This window comes from Colius striatus, chromosome 24 (assembly GCF_028858725.1).
Source record: "Colius striatus isolate bColStr4 chromosome 24, bColStr4.1.hap1, whole genome shotgun sequence".
NCBI lineage: Eukaryota > Metazoa > Chordata > Aves > Coliiformes > Coliidae > Colius > Colius striatus.
The window spans coordinates 2739457-2765042 of record NC_084782.1 but is presented as its reverse complement, the minus strand read 5'-3'; the positions used below and the strand labels follow the sequence as shown (position 1 = coordinate 2765042).

The window sequence follows — 25586 nt, the reverse complement described above, 5'->3', positions numbered from 1 at the left end:
AATCCTTACAAAACACCTCTACTCACCAGTTACATTTCCTCTGCACTTGGTGTCAGAACTGGCATGCTATTCAGTTCCACGATAAAGACAAGAACCTGGGACGCTCCTAGTAAGCTCTTCCCAACTCCTCTGGCTCCTTCCCATGTACTGCATAAATGTACAATCAGGAAAAGAAAGGTCTTGACACTTCTGGCCGAGGAAACACGCAAGATGAGCAGGTGCCACAGCGAACTCAACGTGTCCAAGTATTGCAAGTTTGACATACAAACTGTTCTTCAGCTTTTGCCATTTGTTTGTCTGGAATCAACATATGCCCTCCACAGGAGGTGATTACTACAACTCAGTGGGTTTATAGTGGGATCAACTACAACTGTCCCTTAACAGCAATTCTCTCTCAATGCCTTCTAAGCATTATTGTGTTCAATATATAAATGATCCAAACTCAGGATGTGTCGGTTTTGTTGTTATTTTCAAGATAAAATGTTGTTATTTTACAGACATCTACTTGGACACACTTCCTAATGGCATTCTTAAGACTATGAAGAAGTGTGCTGTAACTTCTTTGCATTTCCATGGTGGGAGGGGAAAAGAAGCCCACAACTGGATTTAATTCCAGAGGAAAAGTTCAAGTGTTCAAAATCTTTTGTGCTTCCAGCATCCCTACAACAGCATCCAGTTTCCTTTTGAAGCGACCATCGCCTTTGTTTTCAGAGCGGTTCCAGTTTTAAGAACCTACACCATGCTCCTCTTGGACATGGAAGAATTTAACTTTTACCTTCAGTGCTCGGAATCTCTCCATGGTAATGGCAGATTTTCAACAATATTCCAGTGATCAGGTCTGTGGAGCTCATGTCCTCCCACCTCCCACCCCAGCCCTTTAATCTTACCGAAGGAAATGAGAAAGAAAGTTGTCTTACCGATAACTCCAAGGTTAATGTCCCTTGCGAACCCCACCTAGCAAGTCGACATCATGACATGTCAGGTCAGCCTCAACCACGCTTCCCTGATAGTCAGGTAAAAGGAAGGAGTTAAAATACAAAATTGACACTTGCAGATTTCTGGACATCAGAAAATGTGATGCAATATATTCTGAACTGTCTTTCAGAGCTTCTGGTAACCTCCAAGTTGTTCAAACACTTCTTCAGAGGGATTTTCCTGTTCTAAAATTTCCAAAGCTCCTGATCAATAACCAAATAGTGCAGCTCCACCTTGACTATTGTCTTTGGATGAGAACAAAAGCTTAAGATTTCCCTCTAACACAAATAATCTCTTTCCCCTATTCCATGCATTTTATCAACTACTATATGCTCAACTAAGCCACTCTGGGTTTCAAAAGACACTGTAAGCCAATAGACTTCACAGCTTCATTCAAATTCTAAGTTAACAGAAGCTCTAACTTTGTTTTTTTAACTTTTTTTGGTTTAATTTAGAAAAAAAAACAACAGGAAAGACAAGTCTGTACACTCTTTCTATAAGGCTCTCATCTACCCAAGGAGTTCATGTGAGCGACAGCTTCACCCTTAACCACACCAAGTGCTCCAGCTCAAGTCATGCACCATCAAAGACCAGTGATGACAGATTTTGCAGGACAGGGTCTTCACTGCCCTATGTATGGGCCACCAGTGTTTTTTGGGTAACAATTCAGTCTTGCTGAAAACACATACATATGCATTAAAAACTACAAGTCTAAGTGACACACAGGTTTTACCAACAGGCTTAAGACTTTTTGCACAGTATCTCCCAGGTATTTTTCCGCTAGCCTTATAATAAGAGTGCCTTCTGTATTTGTTTCTGTGTAGTTCAAAATACAGAAATGGGCTTCATGTCCAAATGCAGAGGGGACAAAAAGTAGTCAGGCTTTACACAGGCACCAAAATCATGCAGTGATCTTCTGCTTAAGGGTTTATTTCGAAAAGGTTTAAGCAATGCAGTTGTCTTTTTTTTTTTTTAACAGTTAAGACTGCAGAAGCAAGAGTCCTGAAAATAAACAATTGCTATGAAAAATGAAACCTTTAATGCTTTGAAAAAAAATGCAACTATGTTTAAAGAATTAGTAAAAGTAAAACCTGCACCTGGTAAACTGGTTTTGTTAATGACGTGAAAGTTAAGTCTGTAAGTCAATAGCTGCAAAAATGTTTTGCTCCAGTTTTGGAATGACTAGGAATCTGTCAACCTACTTATTTTTAATTCAAACACCTTATCAAACCAGACATTTAAGCAACTGCTATAAATGAGTGATCAAATGATTGTTAAAATCCCATTTCATGGCTCCTCCTCCAACGTCAGGACACTCATTAAAGTTTAGTAGCCGTTTGCAAGTTGAAATCCATTTTCAACATATTCTAGAAGAGGATTTTTGCTAGGTTATGCTGAAGAAGCAATCAAAACAGATGCATGGCAGGAAATTTAAATGTATTTTTTGACTATGTATCAAAATTGTGCTGAGAAGACAGCGCAAAACTCTTCCCTGGAGTGTCTGGCACCAGGCATGGCACATTTACCCACTGTGCTACTGTTATGTTTGTTCAGTAATTTTTTCTTTCAGTAATTTTGTTCAGTTCTTCAAGTTCAGTGCACACTGCTCGAGTGAGCTGTAGGAAGTTTTATCTTTAAGGATTCAGTAAAGCACTGCTGGGAATTTAAATGGTGAGTCTGAGTATCCACAAATCACGTCAATGGAAGAGCTTGGATAAAGTTTTCCTTATAAATTGTATAGCTCACTTCTCATGTTTAACAAAAGTATTGAGGTAAATGGTGATTTGGGCAGAGGTAAATACAAGATACAGCTTTTACCGTTCTTAAGGAAAACAATTTGAGTGGTTTTTGTTCCTTAGGTGTTTTGTGAACATTGCAATTAGCATTTCACTCCCCCCACCTCCCCCCAAGCATGCACTGGCACTCCACTTCTCCTGGGCTGGCTCTTGAAATCTGCAGTACAGGAACATTGCCTTTCTTCCAGGATAGAGAGTACTCTAAGTTTGATTTTCCAATAAAGCTCCCTTCTCCCAGATCCCCTGTACAATGATTACTGAAGAGAAAGCACTTATTGAGACTATGGGCTTCTGCACACCACAGCAAATGCTACAGAATTACTGAAGTCACACTGACAGGACAGTAAACCCTTGTGTTAAAACAAAATTACAAGCCAGGTCCTTACCACAAGGAAAAGCCCAAAATGTATGCCCAGGCAATCAATCCCCCATGGACTTCACTGCTCAGAAGGGGGCAGGGTTTGGCCCCTTTAACTTTATGAAGTTAAGGAAAAAAAACCCCACAAAACAAAAAGCAACAAAAGGGGATTTAACATACTACATCTAATTTTGAAAAACACTTTCAAATTAATACAACTGGTCATAAATAATTTAAAGGAAGAGCCTGACCCACTGGCAAATCCATTTTTGAGAACCAGGTCTACATTCTCACTTCAAATTCGGGTCAAAACTCAAACCATGTGATCCCACACCAGTCCCACAGCAGGCATGTGTGGGGGGCTCACCCTTCTCTTCACATCCATACAACACCCTCGAGACCCCAGACAGGAAGAGAAGACAAAGGGAGGAGTTACGACCACTGAAAGTTTAACTTCCTCAACAGTCTGCATTTAGAATGCTGTAAGTATGAGCAATGTAGTTGGATTTGGACATTTAGAGGTCCAGTAATAGTTTTCTTTAGTTTAAATCCGTTTGTTTCTCTCTTTTCTCGAGAAGCAAATGTTCTTCTCTGCGGTAGGGAATGGCTCAGATGCAACAGCAGAGTAATGTTGTGACTTGCCAGTTAAAACTGTCATCAGGGAATGTCCGAGACAAAGGTCAAAGCAGCATGTAATACCCCAATAACGTAGCTAGTCATGCCCCCAAAAGATATTACATATTGTTTTTAAACAGCCTTTATTACAAGGCATGAGAATTCTAAGGCAAATTGTTCATCATGGCAGAACATCAAATTAAAATGTCAAGACAGAAATAAGCAGAATAGAGAGAGTACAGTTGTGTTATCTGCAGCAAGAAGTCAGCTTACTGTGCCACAGCACCTCGTTTATAATTCTCATTCCTAGTCAAATACAATCTTAAAATTAGATGGAGATGCTTGACAGGAAACCCCCTTCCCTAAGTGTCTGTAACACTGATGGGTACAGTACAGTTGGATCCCAAGAGCACAGCCTCTGGAGGGGCTCCACAGCACTGTTTCACAAGGAACAGAACTGACCCCACGGCAGGCTCTGCTTCCTTCTCACTTATGCTGGAAGATTGTACTTAACTGGGATCTCTCTGAACGTCTGGATACATTTCAACACTTTTTAAAAGGAATTAAAAAAAATGGATTAAAAATTGGATGCTGGTAAGTTACTGAACAGCAACTGAACAAAGAGTGCCCACTGGGCTATCTGTCATCTCTCTGATGTCCACAGTGCTACATGTTGGAAAGCACAAGAAATTTTGCATGAATTTGATCACTCACATAGGCAGTTATACTTTGAAAACAATGTTTTTCGCAAGAATTACCAATGAAATAATGTTTTAGGACACAATTGAATTTGAAATAGGTAATGTTTTGAATAGATTTTTGAGTTTTATTGAAATCTTACATGAACAAGAAATTGGAAATACAATCACATCAAGGAACAAATTGCCACGGCTTTGACGTTTTAAGCCAAACAAATTTTGTAGGGCAGATTTTCAAAAAGGTGTGAAGTTATAACAATTTAAAAACACAGTTAACCTACTTCTAGGAATGCAAAACATACAATCATGTTATCTTCAATACAAGAAAACTTAATTTGTTGTAATTTCTTAAAACTACTAAGACAAAGCACTAGCTTTTACTTTTATGTACAGCATATCCTATGTTGTCTATCCCAAATCCAAAAAAAAAGGAAAAAAAAGAAAAAAGAAAAAATAAACTGTCCAAAACCAGAGGTTCTGCAAAATCATGATTGAACAGTGTGCCATTCCTGCTTTTAAACTGCTAAAATGAAGCCTAAAATGGTAAAAGCATTGAAACCCCTTATGGAGTTGAGGAATTCTGCAAGCCCAGTAATGTCCAAGTGCGTTTATGAAAAAGAAAACTAAGAGACTCGAGTATATACACAATAGAGTGATTCTTCAGCCCAATACAAATGGCAGCCAATCGCTACTGAAGGATGAAACATTAAGCCAATTTTGTTTTGAAGGATGCAGAGCTATAGCCAATTCTCTGTTTCCAATCTCCTCAATCCCTCCTCACTTGTCTACTTCCACTGTTGCCCATAAGTATCCTGATAAAATTCCTGGTTGTCATTATTGTAACCATAGTTACCGGCATAGTCACCACCTTGCTGGAGCGGCTGCTGAGCGATGGGTTGGGAGCCCCAGTTCTGCTGGTTGTTGGTCTGGCGGCGCTTGGAATCAGGTTGGTTGTACCCATCTGCCTTTCTCTTGCCTCCTACGTTGCCCCCGCGGTTGCCCCGGGCTCCGCGAGCACCGCGTCCTCTCTGCTGCTGTGCAGGACCCCCTCTCCCACCCCTGGCTCCTCTCGGCGGTCCCATGGGTGCCCCCCGCTGTGAATAGCCAGCTCTACCTCTCGGTGGTGGTGCTCCCCGCCCCCGAGGCGGTGGAGGGGCACCTCTCCCACCCCTTCCTCCTCCTCCTCTTCCTCTTATAGCATAGCCATCATCATAGCCATAATAGGGATCTTCATAGCCACCACGGTAGTCATGATAGTCATAACCATAATAATCATCATAATAATCTTCATAGCCATAGTAATCAGGGGGATAGCCATAGCCACCTCTCCCTCCACGGCCTCTGCCTCTAATAGGAGGTGGCATGCGAGGTGGAGGGTAGTAATAATAGTCTTCATACCTATTGAGAAAAAGAAACGTGCAATTATTTACCCTCAAAAGTCACCCAAGAGAGAAAGTACACAATTCCCCTTGTTGATTAACAATACACAACACGGGAGAAAGGAAAAGTCATTTGGGGTTCTTCCCAACTCGCTCGTATTTTACGGCAGAGCTTCCTTCTGCAGTACCATGGTAGGGCAAGAATGAACACTCACGCAGTACTTCTGGAGGCCTGTCTGGCAGCCTGACGTTCTTTCCTTTTCTTATCCGGTGGCTTTGCTAACACTATTTCAATTTCTTCCCCTTCTATCTCTTTCCCATTCATCTCATTCATTGCCTGCACAAAAATTAGAAGAAAAACATCTAAAAATTTGTTTCCAGGCAAAAGGAAACTGAAACTTATTGAAAAAGCAGATGGTTGGGTTGCTCCAGGCTGAACATCACCATGTGCTTCGTTTCTCTGCTAAACAGAATGCATTATTCTTTCAATTCCCACTCTATTCACCAGTTACAGTGAAGCAGCATTTAAAAACCCATATATTCTTTTATATAATAAAAGGATTAAAACATATTCGACATTATTTTGAAACCATAAGACACAACACCATCATTTTTGATGTTCTTATGTCCCCCAGAAATGTTTCAGGGATGTACTGACAGAAGTTCTCACTACTCACACTGACATGAATGCTCACTTGTACCTGTCAGCCCAGCACAGCACATGCACACGAGAGTAGTTTTCTATGGGGGTTTCCTATTTAAGTGCTATGTGAGTGCCTCCAAAGAAATCAAGTGCTTCTGAGGACATGTACTTAGGAGGGAAAAAAGAAAAATGACTGAAACTTGGTGATCTCATCCAGTGAGGCAAGAATCCTCCATGAGGCAAGAATCCTCCAGAAAAGTAATGTGTACATTGTAATTATCAAATGCACACGACAGACACAAAGTATGGCTACAACTGCCCTCCCCAATTCTTCACCCACAGTTACCTGTTTTTACATTTCTAGGTATCTGCATTAATAAAGCCTTTACATGTCTGTACAGCTTCATGCCTCAAAATCATTAGAGGCTGTGGCAATTTATTTCAAAGAAGGTATGAAAATAAGTAGATACTGGAATCAATGAGCCAATTCCACACATATTCCAGGCATTAACACCATAATGCTTTAATTAAAAAGCTCATACACAAAAATATCTCACAAAATTCATAAACCCATTCAGTGGTCACACATCAGCACTACGGGGCAGACATGGTGGTGCTCCAGCTGGTTTCAGAGAAGAGCATTAGAAAGGCTCTGCTGTACTGCCTTTCATCTCCTGCAAGTTTTCAATTGCTCAAGTTTAACAGAGCATTTAGAAGGTCTCCTGGGAAGGGACCAGAGAGTGTTTCAGGACGTAAGGCAATAAAACATGTTGGGAGGTGTTGCTGTCCACAGTCTCTTACACTCTCTTAAGACATGGTCTAAGCCTATCCAAACCGATTTCAATTTCATTAAATGCAAGTTGTATTCAGTCTAAAGACAAATTCAGGAATATTCTAAACCCTGCTTGGTGGGTAGGAAAATTGTAAGCAATTCAATGGTTATAAAGCAATTAACAAGGTTGAGTAAAGAGCCTTGGAACTGTATATGTAGCCATATACTACACTTTCTCGAGACACACAGGTGCTTCCTCCCCTCCTCCTCCTTCCCAAAAACTGTGGATTTTACAAAGTGGAGTAATTTCTACAGAATTCAGTCCACTGAAGTACAGAGATTACGAACCTTCTTAACCACTCCTAAATACAATGGAAGGTACCTTTGAAGCTTTCAACAATGACCTCCAATGTTTAAGAAGTCATTTAGAAGAAACCTTTGAAGGAGCACCCGGAGTTAGAAATAGACAAGGCATCAGGGGAGCTGTTTGTGCCATTCTCCTCCCCTTAACCGGGCATTTTTTTGTATTACCTTGCAATTTCTATTCAATGCACTCCAAAACTACACACAGCCTTCAAACAGCAGTCTTTGAGAGACAACTGATACCTTCTGTCAGTGTTTCCTCAGAAAAATTTTCTAGGTTGCTCTTTATTACTTTTCCTCTTCTCTAGACTCTCCTGCATTGGTCTACAACTCTTTTCCAGTCTACTCGTTAACTTGCTACAGTTTTGTCCTTTGCCAGTTTCACATCCTCCTAGCTACTGCAATCATAGGAACAAAATTATTAGTGTTACAATTATCACAATGGGAACCTTATTAAATGGGCTCTACAATTTGTCTTATTGGTATATTTAAGAGACTTCCTTAAACCAGCTGTACAAAACAAACTGCTTGCATCAACTTTAGTTAGGAAAGAATAATCAACCTACCTTCACTGCTGCACCTCTGTCCTCAAAATGAACAAAAGCATAGTCCTTCAACTTCTTTACTCTTTCCAGCTTTCCAAATTCAGAAAATGATTTCTCAAGAATTTCTTCTGTCACAGTAGTGGCCAAGTTTCTTACAAATAAAACTTTCACCTGGTGAAAAAGTGAGAACGAAAAGTTAGGATCTTTAAATGTCAAACCTTGAAGAAAACTGTTCTAAACGCAGAGAGGAAGAGAATTTTTAGGTAACCTTACAAATTCTGTTCAAAACCTGCTTCAAAAAAAATCACCTTAAAAAGTGCCTTAGTTCTACAACTTCTCTCCTTTCACAGTTCCCTTCCATGTCCAGATGAACATTCAACTTGAATTTTCCGCTTCTGGGATGTTACAAATGCCCAGTAAATTTTTACTAATAAGACCTCAAGAGCAGCAAAGTTATCCCAAAACATAAGGATAAAGAGCACATCACTCCCTTCACTGAACTTCACCCTCATCTCTGGAATTTTATGAAATCACCCCTAAAGAAGTAGACAGTGAACAGAATGGGAACCAACTCAGGAGAACCCTATGCACTGTTAAGTTGAAAGATCAAGAATAGGTTACAGCATGCTCCCAGCATCTTGCAATGGCAACTACTTCGCAGTTCTCCGACTACACCAGTTTGCACAGCTTACCAAGAAAATACCCTCTATCTGCTTTTTGTTCCTCAGAAGGAGCATTGCTCAGCTGTGCCAAATCTTTTGACCCTACAGCATAAAGACTCCTCACAAGGCATGAAGAGCATCCAGCTTTCACACACCTTTGCCATGACTTCTGGATCAGGTTCCTCTACTGGATCAGCCCATTCCACTGTCACAACATTTCCCCAGACTTTTACTTTCCCGCTCATGAGGCGCCGGCGAGCCTGTGCTGCAGATTTGTGATCCTCGTATTCCAAGAAGCAGAATCCTCGATTCTTCTTTTTATCATCAGGTTGATGATACAAGATAACATCCACCAAACCCTCTGAAAAACAGCTCTTTAGTATTAAGTTTCAAAATGAAAGGAAAAACTCTAGTCTACTCTGAAATGCTTTCCCTTGGTTTTTTTTGTAATACACAGCCTTTAACACCTGAAACTGGGAGGGAGCACAAGAGAAGCAAAACATGTAACAGATATCCATTCAGTTTACCCAGAAACCTAGCAGGTGAAATTCTCTGGAACAAACTTACCTCAATTTAGCCCTGAAAAACATCAGCCTCAATAGTTCACATCATGTAAGTTCTGTGTGTTTTGTTTTATTAGCTTTACATTTTTTGGAAAGCAGTCAGCATTAACACGTGGCCTCTCCCCTGCCTCCAGGGGAAGCTAGGAAGAATTTCTTCAGTATCTCTCTAAAAAGAAGAGAGGCAACTAAAGGAACTTTCACCTTCTGTTTTGACCACTTTCCTGAAATACTTAATAAATAACAATCATAAAAAAGAAGCAGTAGGTTAAAACTCTCCTACAGGAACAAGAGCAGGTGATCCAGACCTCGGTGTCTTATTGAAAGCAGAAGCATCCTTCCAGTGATGAGATGACTTCTTTTCTTCCTGTTTGCTGCATATACTGGGAAACAACACTGAGGAACTGGGACAGAAACTAATCTGTCATTAACTATTTCTACAATAACAATCCTTCTAAACTAATTTAGTACTCCTCTCTCCCCACCATTCCCCAATAACACATTTGTCTGAGGTTCCCCAAAACCTTATCAACTGTGAAAGCAGAATCTACCATAGATCCCATTAGAGATGCAGAGCCTTCAAACAGGAAGCTAGAACACGTAAGATAATTAGGACTTTCACTTTTTTTTCTGAGTTCATTTGTGTTGTCTCCACCTCAAATTGTAAGCCAACATTGTCATTCATTTAACAATCAGTAAAACAGACACCAGTCCCTTTACAGTCTTTTGTAGAGCATATTTGATATATAACATTTATACCAGAAACTAACTGGAATCCAGTTCAAAAGACAGAACATAGATGTCAAATAGCTAGTCCTACGAAACAGAGAGACCGAGTGGTACTTAGAGATCAGTGTGAAAAAACTTGTTGAGAGAAGGGCTTACCTGTGACTTTACTGAACTCTTCCAATATGTTTTCCTTAGTCTTGTTCTTTGGAATTGACCCAACAAATAACCTGTTGTTTGCCACAGAGATGCATACTCCAAGGTGCTTCCCAGGGCGGATTTCGTAGTTGTCACACTGAGAAAATAAATCACCATTCATTTGCCTTATCAACAATAATCTGGACAAAAAGACCCCCAAAACCACAAAACCAGCTCAGCTTTTCCAGGGGACCTCTGAAGTTCTGCTGATGGAAAGCTACAAAGGAATTGATGAACAAGGAGCAACCAGTAACAGTACAAACTGCATGGAGGAAATTCATTAACCTACCATGGCTCTCAAGACTAGAAAGATCTTTCTAAACAACTAGTGACTAGTTCCTGTGCTGGGACTCAGTGTCAGTCACTGTTGCTGCTATGAATGAGCAAAATACACCACATTACAAGTACCTGGAGTTCTACTTTCCTTTGACAGCTTCTAAACACTGAGAATGGGTGGTATGAGATACTGAAAAGTTTAAGTCAATGTTCCCTCCACTCCACTAGCAGAGGGTTTTTTTAAACCTGTAAATTCTAGAGTTCTAGACATTTTACTGTTAAGTTTTAAAGCTTTTCATTTTAAAAAAAGAGAATTAGCCCACTGCTTCAGCTTGTACCCCCAGCTGAATTACTCTGAACACCAAGACTCCCAAAAGGTGTTTAAAGATACAGGAGTTCAACCTCAAACAGAATATTAAAATCTAAGAACTCAAGACAGAGATCCTCTTTGTTTTAGGCAGGTTTCAGCAAACTAACAGCATAGGTCATAGCAGACTATGGTCCTAAAAGTAAAACATTATTTGTATACACTCAGTGAAACCAGGAGGCAATTTTAAAGAACATAAAATTTTGAGTCTGTCAATAGGTGCTTTAATGAAACATTTCAAAGACTTCATTATCTAAGAGAATACCAACATGCTTATGGCTTTCATTATCTTGTCCAGTCTGAAAATCAGGTACTCACCAGTTTGACTGCTTCCTGTGCTGCATCTTTACTACAAAAGGTAATGAAAGCATAACCTCTGTTTTGACCAGAAAGAGGGTCCATCATGAGGCGCAGATCCCAAATTGGACCAGCTTTCTCAAAGAGTGGCACCAATTCATCTTCATACAAGTCTCGTGGGATCTTACCCACAAAAACCTAAAAAGGAAGAGGACACTTAAACAAAGCTATTTTAGCAATTGAAAGTTTCTGGGAAAGAAAGCACATTGCACCAGGAACCACTGCAACTAGGTGTTACACACAGCTTTGATATTTATTGTATAGTGAGGAGGTTGTAAATGTGCACCACTGAAGAGGTAAATGGTTCTTACCTGGTTATAGTTTTGGCAACTAAAACCAAAGACCTTAAAGACCATCTAGTCAGGTGTCCTATATTAAGGCTGGCCAAGCACTTCCTTGCTCTTGCAGCATTTTAAAACCATTCTGTAACTTAATCTTCATTAGAAAGCTACAGAGACAGGGAAAAAAACCTACAAAAATCCTTCAATTGACTGATGCACTTTTTCCACTTTTAGTATATACTGCAATCCTACTTCAAGTCTGTGTTTGTTTCAGCTTCCACCTACTGAGTATTTAATATCTGGCTGAGAAAATCTGGAGTTCTCCTGGTTTTCTGCCTTACAGAAAGTGCTAACAATAAACCTTGGTGAAGTTTTTTTCAGGAGTTCAATCTCTTCAGTGGAGCTCTGTCTAGAAAGTGCTTCCCTGCAACTGTTTAATCACTACAGCTCTCCACTGAATTGTCAAGATCTCTGAATTGCTAATGTAAGCCAAACATTCCAAACACCCACTGAGATCAAACTCTTATTTATTTTACTACAAAACAGATTTTAAGTTAAAAGCTCAGAGGAGTCAACCTTTTTCATCCAGGTGAGGCCATGCCATAGTGAGACCTCCTACTGAAGGCTGAGCAGATAATCCCAAAACCACAGACCCACAGAACGCCCACAAGAGCACTGGTGTGAACAGACTTGTGTGGACAGCATGATGACTCTAACCTGAGTTACAGAGTGATGAATCCAACCCGTTACATAGGTACCTAAGCTTGCTCATCACCTTGGCAGGTGATGGGCAAATAGTCTGCCCATAGAATTTCCAAGGTTTTATTTCACATCACTAAAGAACACTGAAATAGAAGTCTGTCAAAACTTTAAAACTTCCTTTTTCTGGAGACTCCTCAGTAAAACTGAAACCAATCCAGCAATCAGCAGACTCAAGTCTGTCACTTTATGCTAGCTGCACTGCACTAACTTTGAGAAGTGCTTGGACAGTGGGGTTAAAGAGCATTAGTTCCCAGTGACATCTCCTCTTCCCCAAATCCTGTCTTATAGGCAATATATTCATTTACGTCAAAAGGTGAAGGACAGAAACTCAAGTACCACATCAATCACCTCCCTAATTTTTGGTGTAACGTTAGTCTGGACAGGCCATATACATGTCAGATTTGGTTTACCCTTCTCTAAAAAAACATTTTAAAAATGTTGTGTACATACATCTGTATAGAAATGTATCTCATGACTGAATTTAACAAATAGAAGCTCCTCAGTCAGCAGACTGAAGATCGGGAGTGGGAAATATGTAGCAGTATTTTTCAAGCAACAGACCATAAGCTTTAGGGTTGAAGTGAAGTCTGACAATTTCATGATCTGTTTTACATTTCAAAGGAATTTTTACATAGCCTTTGCTAGCACATTCCACCTGCTTCCACCCCCCTCCCAAACCACTATCCCATCCCTTGCAGAATACTGCAGAGTCAGGAAGACTGGTGAAGATAGAGGTGGAAGAATGCTTCTCTCTCCAATACCTTAAAACTTTCACTTGTAATATAGATTATTTCTTATTTAGCATTTTACACAAACATACAAAATAACAACCAATTAGTCTGTATATACTAACCTCTGTTCCAATACCAGGCTGAGCACCAGAGTAGACAGTATCTGGAGGAGGGCCTCCATATTTTCTCTGTCCTGTAGTTACATCCAAAGTGTAACCAGTCCTCTCTAGCAAAGCCTGAAAACAAAACCAGGCACGTTAGTTCCTGAGGGGATGCTGGTGGGTTAAAGTGTAAAGGATAGAAGCATTCTAAGAGAAGCATTTCCTTATCTGTTCTTTCCAGATTTGGTAACAATGTATATATAGACAGAGAGAATCTACAGAAGAAACTTATTTTGGGGCTTTAAAAAACCCACAAATACCAACATCTGTTTTATACTGCAGGGTCACTAGAAAGAATTCATTTTGCTTTTCCCATATTTTCCATTTTATATGTAGTACCCCAAGGACTCCAGAACACCTGCCATTCTCTTTACCCTTGCTCTGCTTAGATTTTTGCATAACAGAAGAGTTTCTCAATATACCAGCAGCTTGCTGGAATGTCCAATGCCTCTCAAAGTACTTTTATGAGTGCATAAAAGCTTCAATAAAAAAGGACAACTAAGACAATTCTTAAACAGACATCAATGTTTTCATAGACCTTAAATAAGATGAAGTCCATGCATCCCGGTTAGAGAACCAGGAAGACCTGCATTTCAAACAAGCACTTTCTAGCCTCTCTTGTACATAAATTTCTTTAAAGCCAAGCATGAATGTACTTATCCAGGCAGTGGTGATGCTTTAGAAGTCTGTCTCAAGGCACTTCGGTCTGCGCACAGGCGATAGTTTGGGCAGTATGGAATAATCACTGTCTTCTGAATGTTACCTTAATCTTTGCTTCATCTGGTCCCTTCGTTGATTCCTGTACTTTGCTGCCTTGTTTCTCTCTTTGCCTGTAGGTCTTCATAACTCCACATAAAAATGCACTTTTGTTCTGTAGATACAATTTACAAAACAATTCAATTGTGTGTATGACAAGCCTCTTACACTCCACACCATAAGGCGACTACATCAAACCAATGCGACAAACAAACGTCAAAAGAATCCTTTAGAAGAATATAACAATTAATTCAACAAACTTGTCAGACTGAGAAAAGTCACCAGATTCGAGACAGTATTTTTACCTTATTTTCTCAATTGCACACTCATTTTTATTATCAGGGTGCTTTGCACTCAAATACCTGCACATTTAATGCAATTTTTAACAGGCATGTGATTTGGGTTTGAAATATAAGAAGACAGCAACATCAACGAATTTCTGAGTTACAGCTCTCCTGCTGACAGTGCCAGAACACTACTGATACTCATGCGCTCACACTCCTGGAGCTCTCACCTTACCTGTACATGCGACAGGTCACTTTCTTTAAACTGCTGTAATACAGAGAGGGCTCCTTCTTCATTAAATTCCCTAAGAGCATCAATTGCTCTTTCATCAAGATCGACATAAGCTACCAACCCTAAAAGTTAAAGATAAAGAAGTTACAGATTTCTATTGAATTCCATATAAACTAAGAACTATGCAGTTTGCTTTTAAAGTCAAAAAGTCAAGTTCCATAGCAACAGAATTATACATTTAATATCATTACATACTCCTACACAAGTATATGAAAGAACATGAGTACAACAATGAAAAAAGTTAAATTAAAATGTATATACCTAAGCACTAACTGACGTGCAAGATGTGTAACAGTTTTCCAACATTCGGGAATCCGATGTGCTGTGCAAAGACAGCATCACACACTAGGGTTTGAAACAATGAACTCTGGCTCACTTCTAACAATTGGGATTTTCTTGGTTTGCCTTGCATTTTAAGTTTCCCCGCTTCCTTCTCTTAAATAGAGCTGATCTAGAGTCAAGCTGACAGGTGAGCATTACAGGTATCCTACTATACATGAAAAAGGAACTACCTCACTGACCATCAAATATTTCTGACACTCTGCCCCTCAAAATATTAGGCAGTAGAATGGTTTGTTCACTCTTTCCTCCAACTTCAAAAAGTAAAAATAGTGGATTTCCTACAGGTCTAAAAACTATTATTTTGGTTTTTACTTGGTTTCTTGCTCTCTGCAGTTTCAAGAGCCAGAATTCAAAAAAGTGTTATTTCTAGCCCTGCTATGTACCCAAAAAAAGTTAATGTTAATTTTAAAGGTACAGACTCCCCCAGGAAACGTTGGACCAGTCCTGAAGCACTTTTTAAGGATCTTTATAGGTTCTTTCATTCCTTTTGTAACGCGCTTGCATAAGCTGTGGAGTGTGAGAAGTATAGACTTTTAAGATTTGCACTTTTAAACTACACAGCAAAGTTCAGGACAGATACCAAGAACTCCACACACTTTGCAACAGTTTGATCTCCAAAATACACCGATTATTTAACTGCTACTTGAGTTCAAAAATGCACAGTAGTGCCAAGCCCAAGGACTACATTTCAGAAGTGATCCTGCATATTGGAAAGCACCTGTATCTTTCATGTAAGACCTCAGCAGATTAAATATCCCTACGTTCAATCCCAAATTTTAGCTCAAGTGTCAAAAGTAGTTTCCTTCACTGACAAATCCCTGCACAATGCAAACATCTTCAAGTGGCAGTAAGGAAGTGGGAATAGATGTTTTTCAGGTTACTCATGCAGTGGAATTATACTAGGCAGTCAGGTTCTGGGCTGGAAAGCTTTTCAGTCCCTGTAGAACTCCTCATAACACACCCTTGCTGCACCACATGTTCGAGCTCCACAAGCTCCTCTGCCCAGGCACTTACACCTTCTCTCAACCATCACGTGCACGTCTTCATGACCCACAGTTAGAAAGTGCATGGCTGAAGCCAATAAAAGCTGGCAAAGGCTCGATGATAGCTCACTGTGAATGACTTCCAAAAGATATCCCACAGGTGAGCCAAAGCATCACACTGAAGGTTGACAAGGTATTGTCTTTGAACTGCCTTCGCCTCAGCAGTGAAATTTTGACTCTTGCCACCAAGGCATTTGAGATCAGCGCACAGAGCAGTTCTACTGCTTCGTGTTAAATCTGTTCACAGAACACACTCTAAGGAGGAAAAGGAAGCCTCTCTCTAGGACAAAATTATAAGGGGGTTAACAAAAACAAAATAGAAAAACCTTTGTATATCAAGAAACCTCTCTAGAAGTTGCAGAGACCACTTTCTACCAGCAAGGTATGACTTGATTTGCTAGATAGCTCAGTCCTCTACTTTGTGGAAAAGCAGTTAAGTGTCAAACTGAGCATTTCAGTGTAATAACCAACATGGATTAAACTGTCCACTCAGAACTAGAGAGAACAAAAAATCCACAAGCAGACTCATTTCGAATGTAGTCCCAGGCAAGACAAGCTAGTTGCTTCTCTCACTACGTCACTATCCAGCCTTTGGGTGTTTAAGAACCACTGTGAGGAGTTGAGAGTAGAAAAGCAAAATGATGATTCAGATTGAAGAAAACAAAATGTATAGTTTAGTATGCTCAAACATACATCTTTATTTGACAGCGTCTAAGAAGCTAGTGCTCTGTGCCCTAAAGCAGCTAAGATATCACATACAACACTGGGGATGTGTCAAGTAATTAGTCAATGTCAAACCCAATTTGCCTTTAGGGAAGTCAAAGTAGCAAAACATTCAGAGCTACACAGATCAAGAACAATGAATTTTTAAACCTTAATCTATAAAAATCTGAAAATGGTATGCCCTCGCTTTCATAACCAGTCAGAAACAAGAAATGCATATTATACCTGTCTGAAATATTTCATCAAGTCTCTCTGCCACCTTCTGAGGGAGGCCTGCCTCTATCAGTGTCTTGTAGTGCTCTGTGTGAGTTACACTGGAAGTATCCATTGGTTCTTCCTCTTCTTTTAACTGTACCGCATTACCATTCACCTGATTAGCCATTTTATTATGCTGCTGGAAAAAATTCAGGAGCTATATTACAATGAGCCAGAAATAACTAGTTTGTAGGACAATGCATGATTATCTAAACTAATTTGTATACATGCTGCAAATGACCTGTATTCAAAAGTTTTCTTTAATAATCTTTTTGGATGCAGCTGATCCAAGTTCCAAAAGAAAGTCCAACCCTTAGTACTGCGGAAAATGTACAGGAAGAGTTCACACTGTTTTTTAAAGAAATGTACTTCATGTACATAACGATGTCTAAACTTCATCTGCTGATTGTCAGGAAGTTCATTGGTTACCGTAGCAGCTAGAATGCACGGGGACACAACAACAACGTCCTTCGACGAAGACTCAGAAGTGCTAGTGCTATTTTCATTTCTCATTCCTCCATTTTTAAAACAATTGTTTAAGATGCAGTGAACACAGAACCCTGCAGGGTAGCTTCACATATGAAAAAGTCAATGCTGGTTTGCTAATTTTCACTCTTTTGGCTTGTCACCATGTTATCCTTCAAACCCAACGCGCTGTGCACAACTGACCAAACGCCTTCTCACAACATGGTCGGAACTTGGTAAGGAGAGAGGGAGAATAATTGCACTCTAATGCACATCACCATTTCAAGCTGCAACTCAACCGTTCCATGCTTTCAGGTTTGCTCACAGAGGAGCTATACAAATCACAGCTACTTTTTAAAATAATGGGAAACTTACTGGTCTAAAAGGAAGTCATGACCATCAGTAAAAAGACCTGCCTTCAAAATTACCAAACTGGTTCTGAACCTACACATGGAAAAACACACAACTCTCCTCTTGGACAGTTAACAGTGGGCTTTGCCTGATTTGTTAAACACTTTCCATTTCTCTATTAGCCAGACAACTGATACTTAGTACTCTCAAAACAGATGATGAAATAATTCAACTACCCAGCAGAGGACATGCGGAGGATCAGCTGTTTAGTTCAAATATGAAATGAGCCTCAGGCTTTTTAAAAGATCAGGGAGCAGTCGATGATCAGCAGTGAAATGATAACCAATAGATACGTGTGGCATGGCAGGGGCAATGCAATTCAGTCCTGGGCACAGACATGAAGATGATTCAAGAACAAGGTATTTTAAAAAATGACAGAGCCTCCAGCTATTTACTGCGCTGCCAAACATCTCCAAACATGAGCACACCTCCAGCAGTCCCTGGCACACCCAGCCCTCCTAAACTATAGGTCAAGAAGGAGAATCTATCAAGATTTGAAAGTTTGGGCAACGGAAAATGGGGTGGGGGAAAAAAAATCCTTTATTTCCTTCAGACAGAAAAGCAATGATTTTACTAACCTGTCTGGACTTGAAGGGCAATTTTAGAGAGATGTAATGCAGCCTCACATAATTTCTGTCAGACGCCACTTCTTTACACAATTAGTGAGAAAAGGAAAGGAAGTTTTCAGCAGCTACACAGCATGTATGCATAGACACACACGGTTACCTGACAAAGAGAAATTGCTTTCTAACCAACTCAGTTTACTTAAAAGGAAGCATGACTGTAGCATAATTACTGAAGAAAAAACCACTACCTGAAGACTACAGCGACACTTCCCTGTCATCACAGGTAGTAACTGAATTCCCACAACACTACCAGAACCTGAAGTTTCTAGAGGTTACAAAAGTCATGGAAAACAAAAATCAGTCACATGTCTGCTTGCCAAACTGTCTCTGCAAGAGCTCAAACCTGACACAGTGCAAAAGAGAGGGGTTCAGTTAAAACACAAGTGCTCTGGGTACAGCATCATTCTCAATCCCTTTTCTCGGGAAAAAAAAAAGATATACAGAGGGGGTTACTTTCATGATCACCTTTTTACTGCCTTATAAAAACGGTTCCTTAAACATGTATTGCCTTCTCCATAGAAAAACAAAACACCACACCAAACACTGAAAACTGTGAGGCTAAACCAGTATATGAATACAGCAAAGTTATTTGAAACAACTATGGGTAATTTCGAAATTTCAATGCTCCTGGACATTTCTTTTGTGAGTCCAGGTTAGTTTTCCAGTGTCACATACCCAGAAGTCCATCATTGCTCTTAGTGTTGCCTGTAGCTGCATATAGCTGTGGCTGACAGCTATTCCTTGCCCAGGCCAAAACACCTCATATGTGGTTCAAACTTCTGGCAGGCAAGACTCGTAGCCTGATGGCATGGAAAGATAACCCCCTCATCATACACCAGTGTGTGGAGCAACACCTAACCTCCAAGACTCAGATTACTACATCAAACACTTTTTTAGCTGGGCTTTTAGACAATAAAAACTAAGACTCAGTATTTCATTCACTCACTAGCTTTGGTTTTGCTTAGGAATTAATGTCCTCATAAAAAACTAAAGCCAGATGCAGCAGAGGTTCACCAGCCAAAAAAAAGCTCAGTTTAAGTGTTCAAATTTTAGCTATTTCTTGTCACACAAATGTAATTTAAAAGATTTTCTTGAAGACATTTGCTCTAGAAAATTTTGAAGTGACATAGCTGTCAAAATATTCAGGTCCCAACAGGATCCAGAAGAAATGTATTTCTTTTTGCAGTTATAGTAACAGATTCCCTGCTGTCTTCAAGAACTTGGCCTGAAATCTGAGATCAGACTGATTTTTCTTCCTGAATGACCACCAATATGCAAAACCACAACTCTTAAAACACTGAACCTGTCCTTCAAGCTCAGCAGAGACACGTGAGTGAAATTCAGAGCTGAAAGCCATCATTTGGGCACTTATAAGAACAGGATTATACAGACTAGTTATGTGTGGGATACATATTTGTTTTTAAAGGACGTAGAAATTGATGAATTTTAAATGGTTCACATAAAACTGTGCTCTCTGAAGGAGATGTAATACACACACTTCAGGGGCAACTTTACAGGGCTAGGAGAATTCCCACCGAGAATTCTCGCTGGTGCTCGAGAAACATCCAGCCTCATCACCTCAGAGCTAACTGTACGCTACATATCACACTGTTTGCGGCCAACAATGTTTTTCTGAAGACCATGAACACTTCATGATACAAACCAGGTTTTAGCCAGCCACTCTCCTTCACCTTGAGAAATCCTGCATCTCAAGAGAGTCATTTCCAAAGTGACTAGTTCCCTTTTTAAGTTTTAATCATACAAGAAGTAGCAGGTTAAAACTACAAGTGCTTCTAAATTACTCCAAAACAACCTTCTTTTTCATGTTTAATAATTCAAGTGGCTGAAATAGTAATTTTCCTAAAAAAAAAAAAAACACACACCTAAGCCTGACAGTGTTTGGCACCTTGAACACAGAACCTCAACCTCAGCTTCAATCCAAAAGTCATTGGTTAAACATCCCTGATGTTTCTGTTCCCTGGGTTTCATACCGTGCCTCTAACAGAGGTTGCCACCCACAGACTAGCTAAGTATAACTCCATCCAATTAATTATAAATTCACAGTCTATTTAACTCAAAACATGCTTAGCAACTGCTTAAATGAGCAGGAATGGCAACTTCTGTCAAGGAAACAACACCTCAAATCACCATAACCAACCTGACCGTGATCATACGCTAACACCATTTTTGGCCACCTGGTCTGTAACTTTCCATTTCATGAAGGAACTAAACTCACTTAGTTCAGGTGCACTTTAGCATAACTAGTGTGGACACCAAAACTCACACCAAAGTCATCCATCTCACTTAGGTTATTATTCTTTCTATCCCTTATACAATCTGTGTCAAGCGTTTACGTTATCCTCCCTTAAAGACAGCTGGGAGGATGTTGGTTTTTATTAGTGAACCTGGAGAAAACAAACGTATTCCCTATAGTTACACCTTACACTTGTCAAAACAGAAAGGTAAGACACACATAAGTGAGAGGAGGGTAAGAACTCACATTAAAAGACTGAACTGAGGGTTTATTAAAGCCTCATTTGTTTACAAATATTGCTGGCACATCCCTTTGTTTTTCCCATGAAGGCACGATAGCCATTTCTTTTGTACCACAGTTTATTCTAACACAGAAAGCATCTATTAATAGCTTAATTATGACATTTTAAGTGTTTACTAGCATGAATTACAATGCGACTCACTCTGAAATTATTACATCCTGAAGCCCTTTACCCTCAGCCAGTTTCCATACTAGCATCTTATGATGGTGGGAGACTCTCACATCACAAAGCACCATAAGCACCTCACCCCTTTGGCTCAGTGGGTTCAACCTTTCCCATACTGTAACCCCATGGAATGAAACAATCCAAGAACCTCTACCACAATGCTAAGCTCCTACAAAAACTTTGCTGCAGTATCTACAGGACTATCACCAGGAGGGGACTTTACCACAGCAGGTCAGAAAAGGACACATCAGTGCCGCTATGACATGATGCTCTGCTGACCTGAGCTATAAAGTCTATCCACAGTGACTTCTCGTGGGGATTTGCCAGTCACAGCTCATCTGCCTGCCTGAGCTGTACAGAACCACACTCCTGGCCCTCCAGCTCACAGCAACTTCCACACAAACAAGCTTTGTTCTGACCAAGGAGGATAGCTCCAAGGATTTTTCAGATCTTTGCCTAAGAAAGCAGGGAGTGTTGCCTTTTTTTTAGACAAGTCTAGTAAATTGAGTGTTAGCAGGAGGCTCAAATACTACTCCAACAGTGTCCGTATCTAGACAGAAAAACTGAGAGGTAGGGATATGAAATACTCATAAGAAATATGGATTCTAAGATACAAAATTATCAAGCAGACTCTGCTAGTTTGTATTGATTAAAAAAAATGCTGCAAGAAGCAGCATTGGGGTTGGATTGCCTTTACCTTTAGAAGACACGTAAAAAAATCCAGTGTTAAACAACAGTGTAATCTGCCCCAAAAACCAAAACAAAGTAACTCCCACTCAACAAAAGAACCCCATGAGCTCCATGAGCATTAACATCATTGGCAGACAAACTGCTGGCAGGATCCTTTTGTGGAGAGTATGGGGGGGAAAAGGGGATCCAAGCATCCTTTTCAGAACATGCAGTCCAGCATAGCTCGAGCATCTAATGACTCATATTCAAAATCTGACAGATAACGAGGCTGCCAAGACCCCTAGAGCCTTAGTTTAAAAACAACAGCAATAACTATGTATTTAAGTAAAACTTTCCAAGATTTTGGTAAAGGCCTTTGGTAAAATATTATCTATGGAGAACGCTATCTTGGCAACCAAATCCCGGAGAATTTCTCCCTCGGAGCGTCTGACAAGCATTACTCTCTCCAGCAGCGTCCAGCGCGTAGATGAGCGCTGCGGGTCGGTGCAGCGCGCCTCTCCCTCCCTACCGCCGGCCCTATCGCAATACGTTCTACGCACTACTCGAGAGCGCGCTGCGACAGTGACGCGTCCTCCGCCGAAAGCTCCCTGCGGTCCCCGTGGGGCGGGCAGCAGCCCTCCCGGGACACCCAAGCCATTAAGGTACCGCAGCCCCGCAGCACCGGGAGGGTGAACCGAGGCCCCAGGGACCCGGGCTCCCGCCGCGACGAACACTGTACTACTACCCCCTGCAGCAGCGCCGCCAGAAGAACGCGCCCCGCTCCCCGCCGCATGCAGATCGCGGCCGGGCGGCGGGCGGAGCGGGGGCAGCCGCGGCCGCGCCGCCCTCCCTCCCTCCCTCCGCCCGGCTGTACGGCCCGCCCCCAGGCCGCTCCCCGCCGCCAGATCCCGCGCGCGGCCGGACCGCCCGCCCCGCGGCTCGGACACGCCGCGGCCGGCACCCAGCGACGCCCCCGCCCCGCTCTCCTGCGCGGCGCCAGCGCCCTGGGCCCGCCTCCGCCAGCGCCGGGCCTACCCGGAGCCCGCCCGCCTCACCGCGGGGGCCTACAGCGGAGCCCGCGCCCGCGGCGCCACCCGCCCCCTCCCGCGCGAGGCGGCCCCCAGGCGCCCCCGACGCCCCCCAGGGACTCACCGGAGCGGGGCCTGCGCGGCGCAGCTCGGGCCCAAGCAGCGACGGCAAATGGCGCGCGCTCCTCCTTCTCCTCATGGACGGCGGCGCGACCCCGGCAACACGCGGGGTTTCCCGGAACTGTTTCCAGGGACCGCTGCTTCACCCACTCAGGCGCTCGCGGCCTGGACAAGCGGCCGGCAGCGCCAATCAGAGCCGGGAGGCGGGACGCGCCGTTCCTCCTGGAGACCAATGAGAGGGAGGCGCCGTAGCCAATCACGTCGCGCCTTGAGCCCGGCGCGCCGGTAGGGCCCCGGCGCTGAGGGGATTTAAAGGGGCAGCGCCGGCCGTGGCCTCCGAACAAAGGGAGCGCGGGGCCGCGTCTTCTGAGCGGCGGGAGGGCGCCAGCCGGCGGCGGAGCCCTCGCTTGAGGACACCGGGCCCAGCCCGCCTCCCTCTGAGCCCGGCCGGCATGAGGCCGCTGCCCCGCAGAGTGAACCCGGGCGGAGCCGCTGCCGTACCGCTCCCGCGGTCCCGTCCTGCGGGGGGCGGCCCGTGGAGTCGGGGCGGCTGAAGGTAGGGCCTTGACGCAGAGCGCTTGTCCGCGGTGCCGAAGCCATCAGGCGCCCTGCGAGAGCCGCGTTCCGCTGCTGGTCAAGTCAGAGCCGGTCGTAGCAGGACTGCGGGCCCGGAGAAGAAAGGAAAAGGCAGCGGCAGCGCCGGACCTTCTCGGGACATCGGTGTGAAGCGCTCCAAGGCCAGGGCCTGCTGTTCTGTGGCTAACCTGCGGTGCAGTGTGCCTGCCTGCCTACCTGACCAGGCTCTTGATGTGCGGACTGGATGCAATAGATACGTCAGTCTGGAGGAGCCCAGCTCACTGGCCCCGGTGCTGTTGCACTGTCTTCATGTCCTTGTATAACGTGAAGATTCGACTGTGCTTGGTGGGGACTTTTACCACTGCAGAAACCAAGGCTGTCCAGGCAGATTTAGGGCCACAACAGTGCAGGTGCAAGAGAAAAGGCTGTTTCCTTACCTGCTCATTGGTATGACATAAAATCTCCTCCTTGTCTGGGCTTGTAAGGCCATGCTAGGACAGTAAATCACATGTTACCTCTTTTATGATGGATTGCTTGTATTAAAATTGAAGAAGTGACTCAACTGGCATAAAATGAATCCTCCCTTCTTTGGTAGGGGACTTAGATAAGGAATATAAAGAACTAGAGACAGAAAAAAACCACTGAGTAATTACAATCTTCACAGAAAATAACCTTCATGTAGTTGTCAGGTTCATGGTGGACTCACATCCCTCTGACTGCCACCAGTGTGCCTGAGAGCACTATTTTTCCTCTCTGTTTATGACTCTAAACATTAAGCACAACAGGAAAACCCCCACAGTTTATAAACTGCTAGTTCAGTGTGGAGCCATCTCCCCCTGTGCCAGTTTCCTCAATTTACTGCTGTGCAGACAGGTCTCTGCACAGGTAACTGAGGTTTTTCCTCATGTTTTCTTTTAGTGTTAACTGTAAAGTTATCACACTAAGTATAAATAGTCATTTCTTTCACGGACATCTAAAGCAAGCACTGAGGTTCTGTACAGGACTGCCCACTGCAGAGCAGATCCTTGGTTTGCAAGAGAAATGAAGCAGACAACTTCTGTGGTTTTGATTTGGTTGGTTTTCTTTTTTTTTTCATTAGACAGTTACTGAACAGAAAAGAGAGACCAAGAAATTTATTTAACATTGTTGCAGGCCACAGAATAGTTGGATGAATTTGGATGACACTGTCCAAAGCGTCCCCACACCCATAGTGTTTTACCCAGCAATCAGCATTGGCCATGCATGCGCAGCAGCAGCAGCTCAGTCGTCTTCAAGCTTCTTGATCTTATGCTTGTGGCGCTCGATCTCTTTCTGCAGACGCTCGATCTCTTTCTTGTGGTGATCTATCTCCTCCTCATGGTGTTTCCGCAGGGCCGCGAGCTGCTGTCGCTCCTTCTCCCTGCAGGAAGCACGGCACAGGCTGCAGCACCCGCGGGCTCGGCCACCAGTGCTGGCGAGGCCCCGGGCCCGGGGGCGGCTCCCGGTAGGACTGAGGTTCCCCGCGCCGCTCACCTGAAGTACCGCTCCTCCTCGGCCGCCTGCTTCTTCCCGAAGGCGCCCCCGGCCTCACGGATAGCGCCGCCGCCGCCGCCTCCCTTCCCGGCCCCTTTGCCCAGCTCGCCCAGCTGCGGGGAGAGACGGCGGTGAGCAGGGAGGGGACAAACCTATGGACAGAACCCACCCCCCCGGCCCCCCGCGCCCACCTGGTCGGCGCCCGAGCCCGAGCTCCAGCGCTGCTGCTGCGCCACGAGGGCCCCGCGCAGCCCGCCCCGCGCCGCCGCCACCGCCACGGCCGCCATCGCCGCCTGCCCTTGGGCGCCGCGCGGACGACACCCGGCCCGCCGCGTCACGGCGCGCGCATGCGCAACCGCCGCCGCCCCTCCCGCTCCGGCCCCGGCGGAGGCGGGCCCGGCTCCCGCGGGGCTTCCGCGCCCGTCCCCGTCCCGCCGCAGTTCCCCGGGAGTCCCCCGGGAGCGCAATGTGGGGGGGGCGGGCCGGGGCTGTGCGTGCGGCGAGGCCCGCGGGAGGGCGGGGCGGTGGTCACGTGCCGG

The 25586-nt window shown here is 43.2% G+C and overlaps 2 protein-coding genes across 5 annotated transcripts; both read right to left on the bottom strand.

Moving 5' to 3' along the window:
- Nucleotides 1–4533: 4533 nt before the first annotated feature.
- Nucleotides 4534–23096, bottom strand: HNRNPR (heterogeneous nuclear ribonucleoprotein R). 4 transcript variants are annotated; one of them, XM_062014641.1, is made up of 11 exons: nt 22964–23096; nt 16891–17059; nt 14501–14619; nt 13989–14096; nt 13187–13300; nt 11252–11428; nt 10252–10387; nt 8962–9167; nt 8166–8315; nt 6037–6158; nt 4534–5840 (listed from the first exon to the last, which is right to left on the bottom strand). In XM_062014641.1, exons 1-11 carry the CDS (start codon nt 23036–23038, stop codon nt 5228–5230), a joined length of 1989 nt encoding a protein of 662 aa, XP_061870625.1. In that variant the 5' UTR covers nt 23039–23096; the 3' UTR covers nt 4534–5227. The 4 variants fall into 4 exon arrangements, with proteins under 4 accessions (XP_061870625.1, XP_061870626.1, XP_061870629.1 ...); XM_062014642.1 differs by having other exon boundaries at nt 16891–17056; XM_062014645.1 differs by lacking the exon at nt 16891–17059 and having other exon boundaries at nt 22964–23094.
- Nucleotides 23097–24653: 1557 nt separating this feature from the next.
- On the bottom strand, nt 24654–25563 carry ATP5IF1 (ATP synthase inhibitory factor subunit 1). Its single transcript, XM_062014524.1, has 3 exons — nt 25239–25563; nt 25048–25160; nt 24654–24934 (listed from the first exon to the last, which is right to left on the bottom strand). The coding sequence occupies exons 1-3, from the start codon at nt 25332–25334 to the stop codon at nt 24796–24798; spliced, it is 348 nt and encodes a 115-aa protein (XP_061870508.1). The 5' UTR covers nt 25335–25563; the 3' UTR covers nt 24654–24795.
- Nucleotides 25564–25586: the final 23 nt, after the last annotated feature.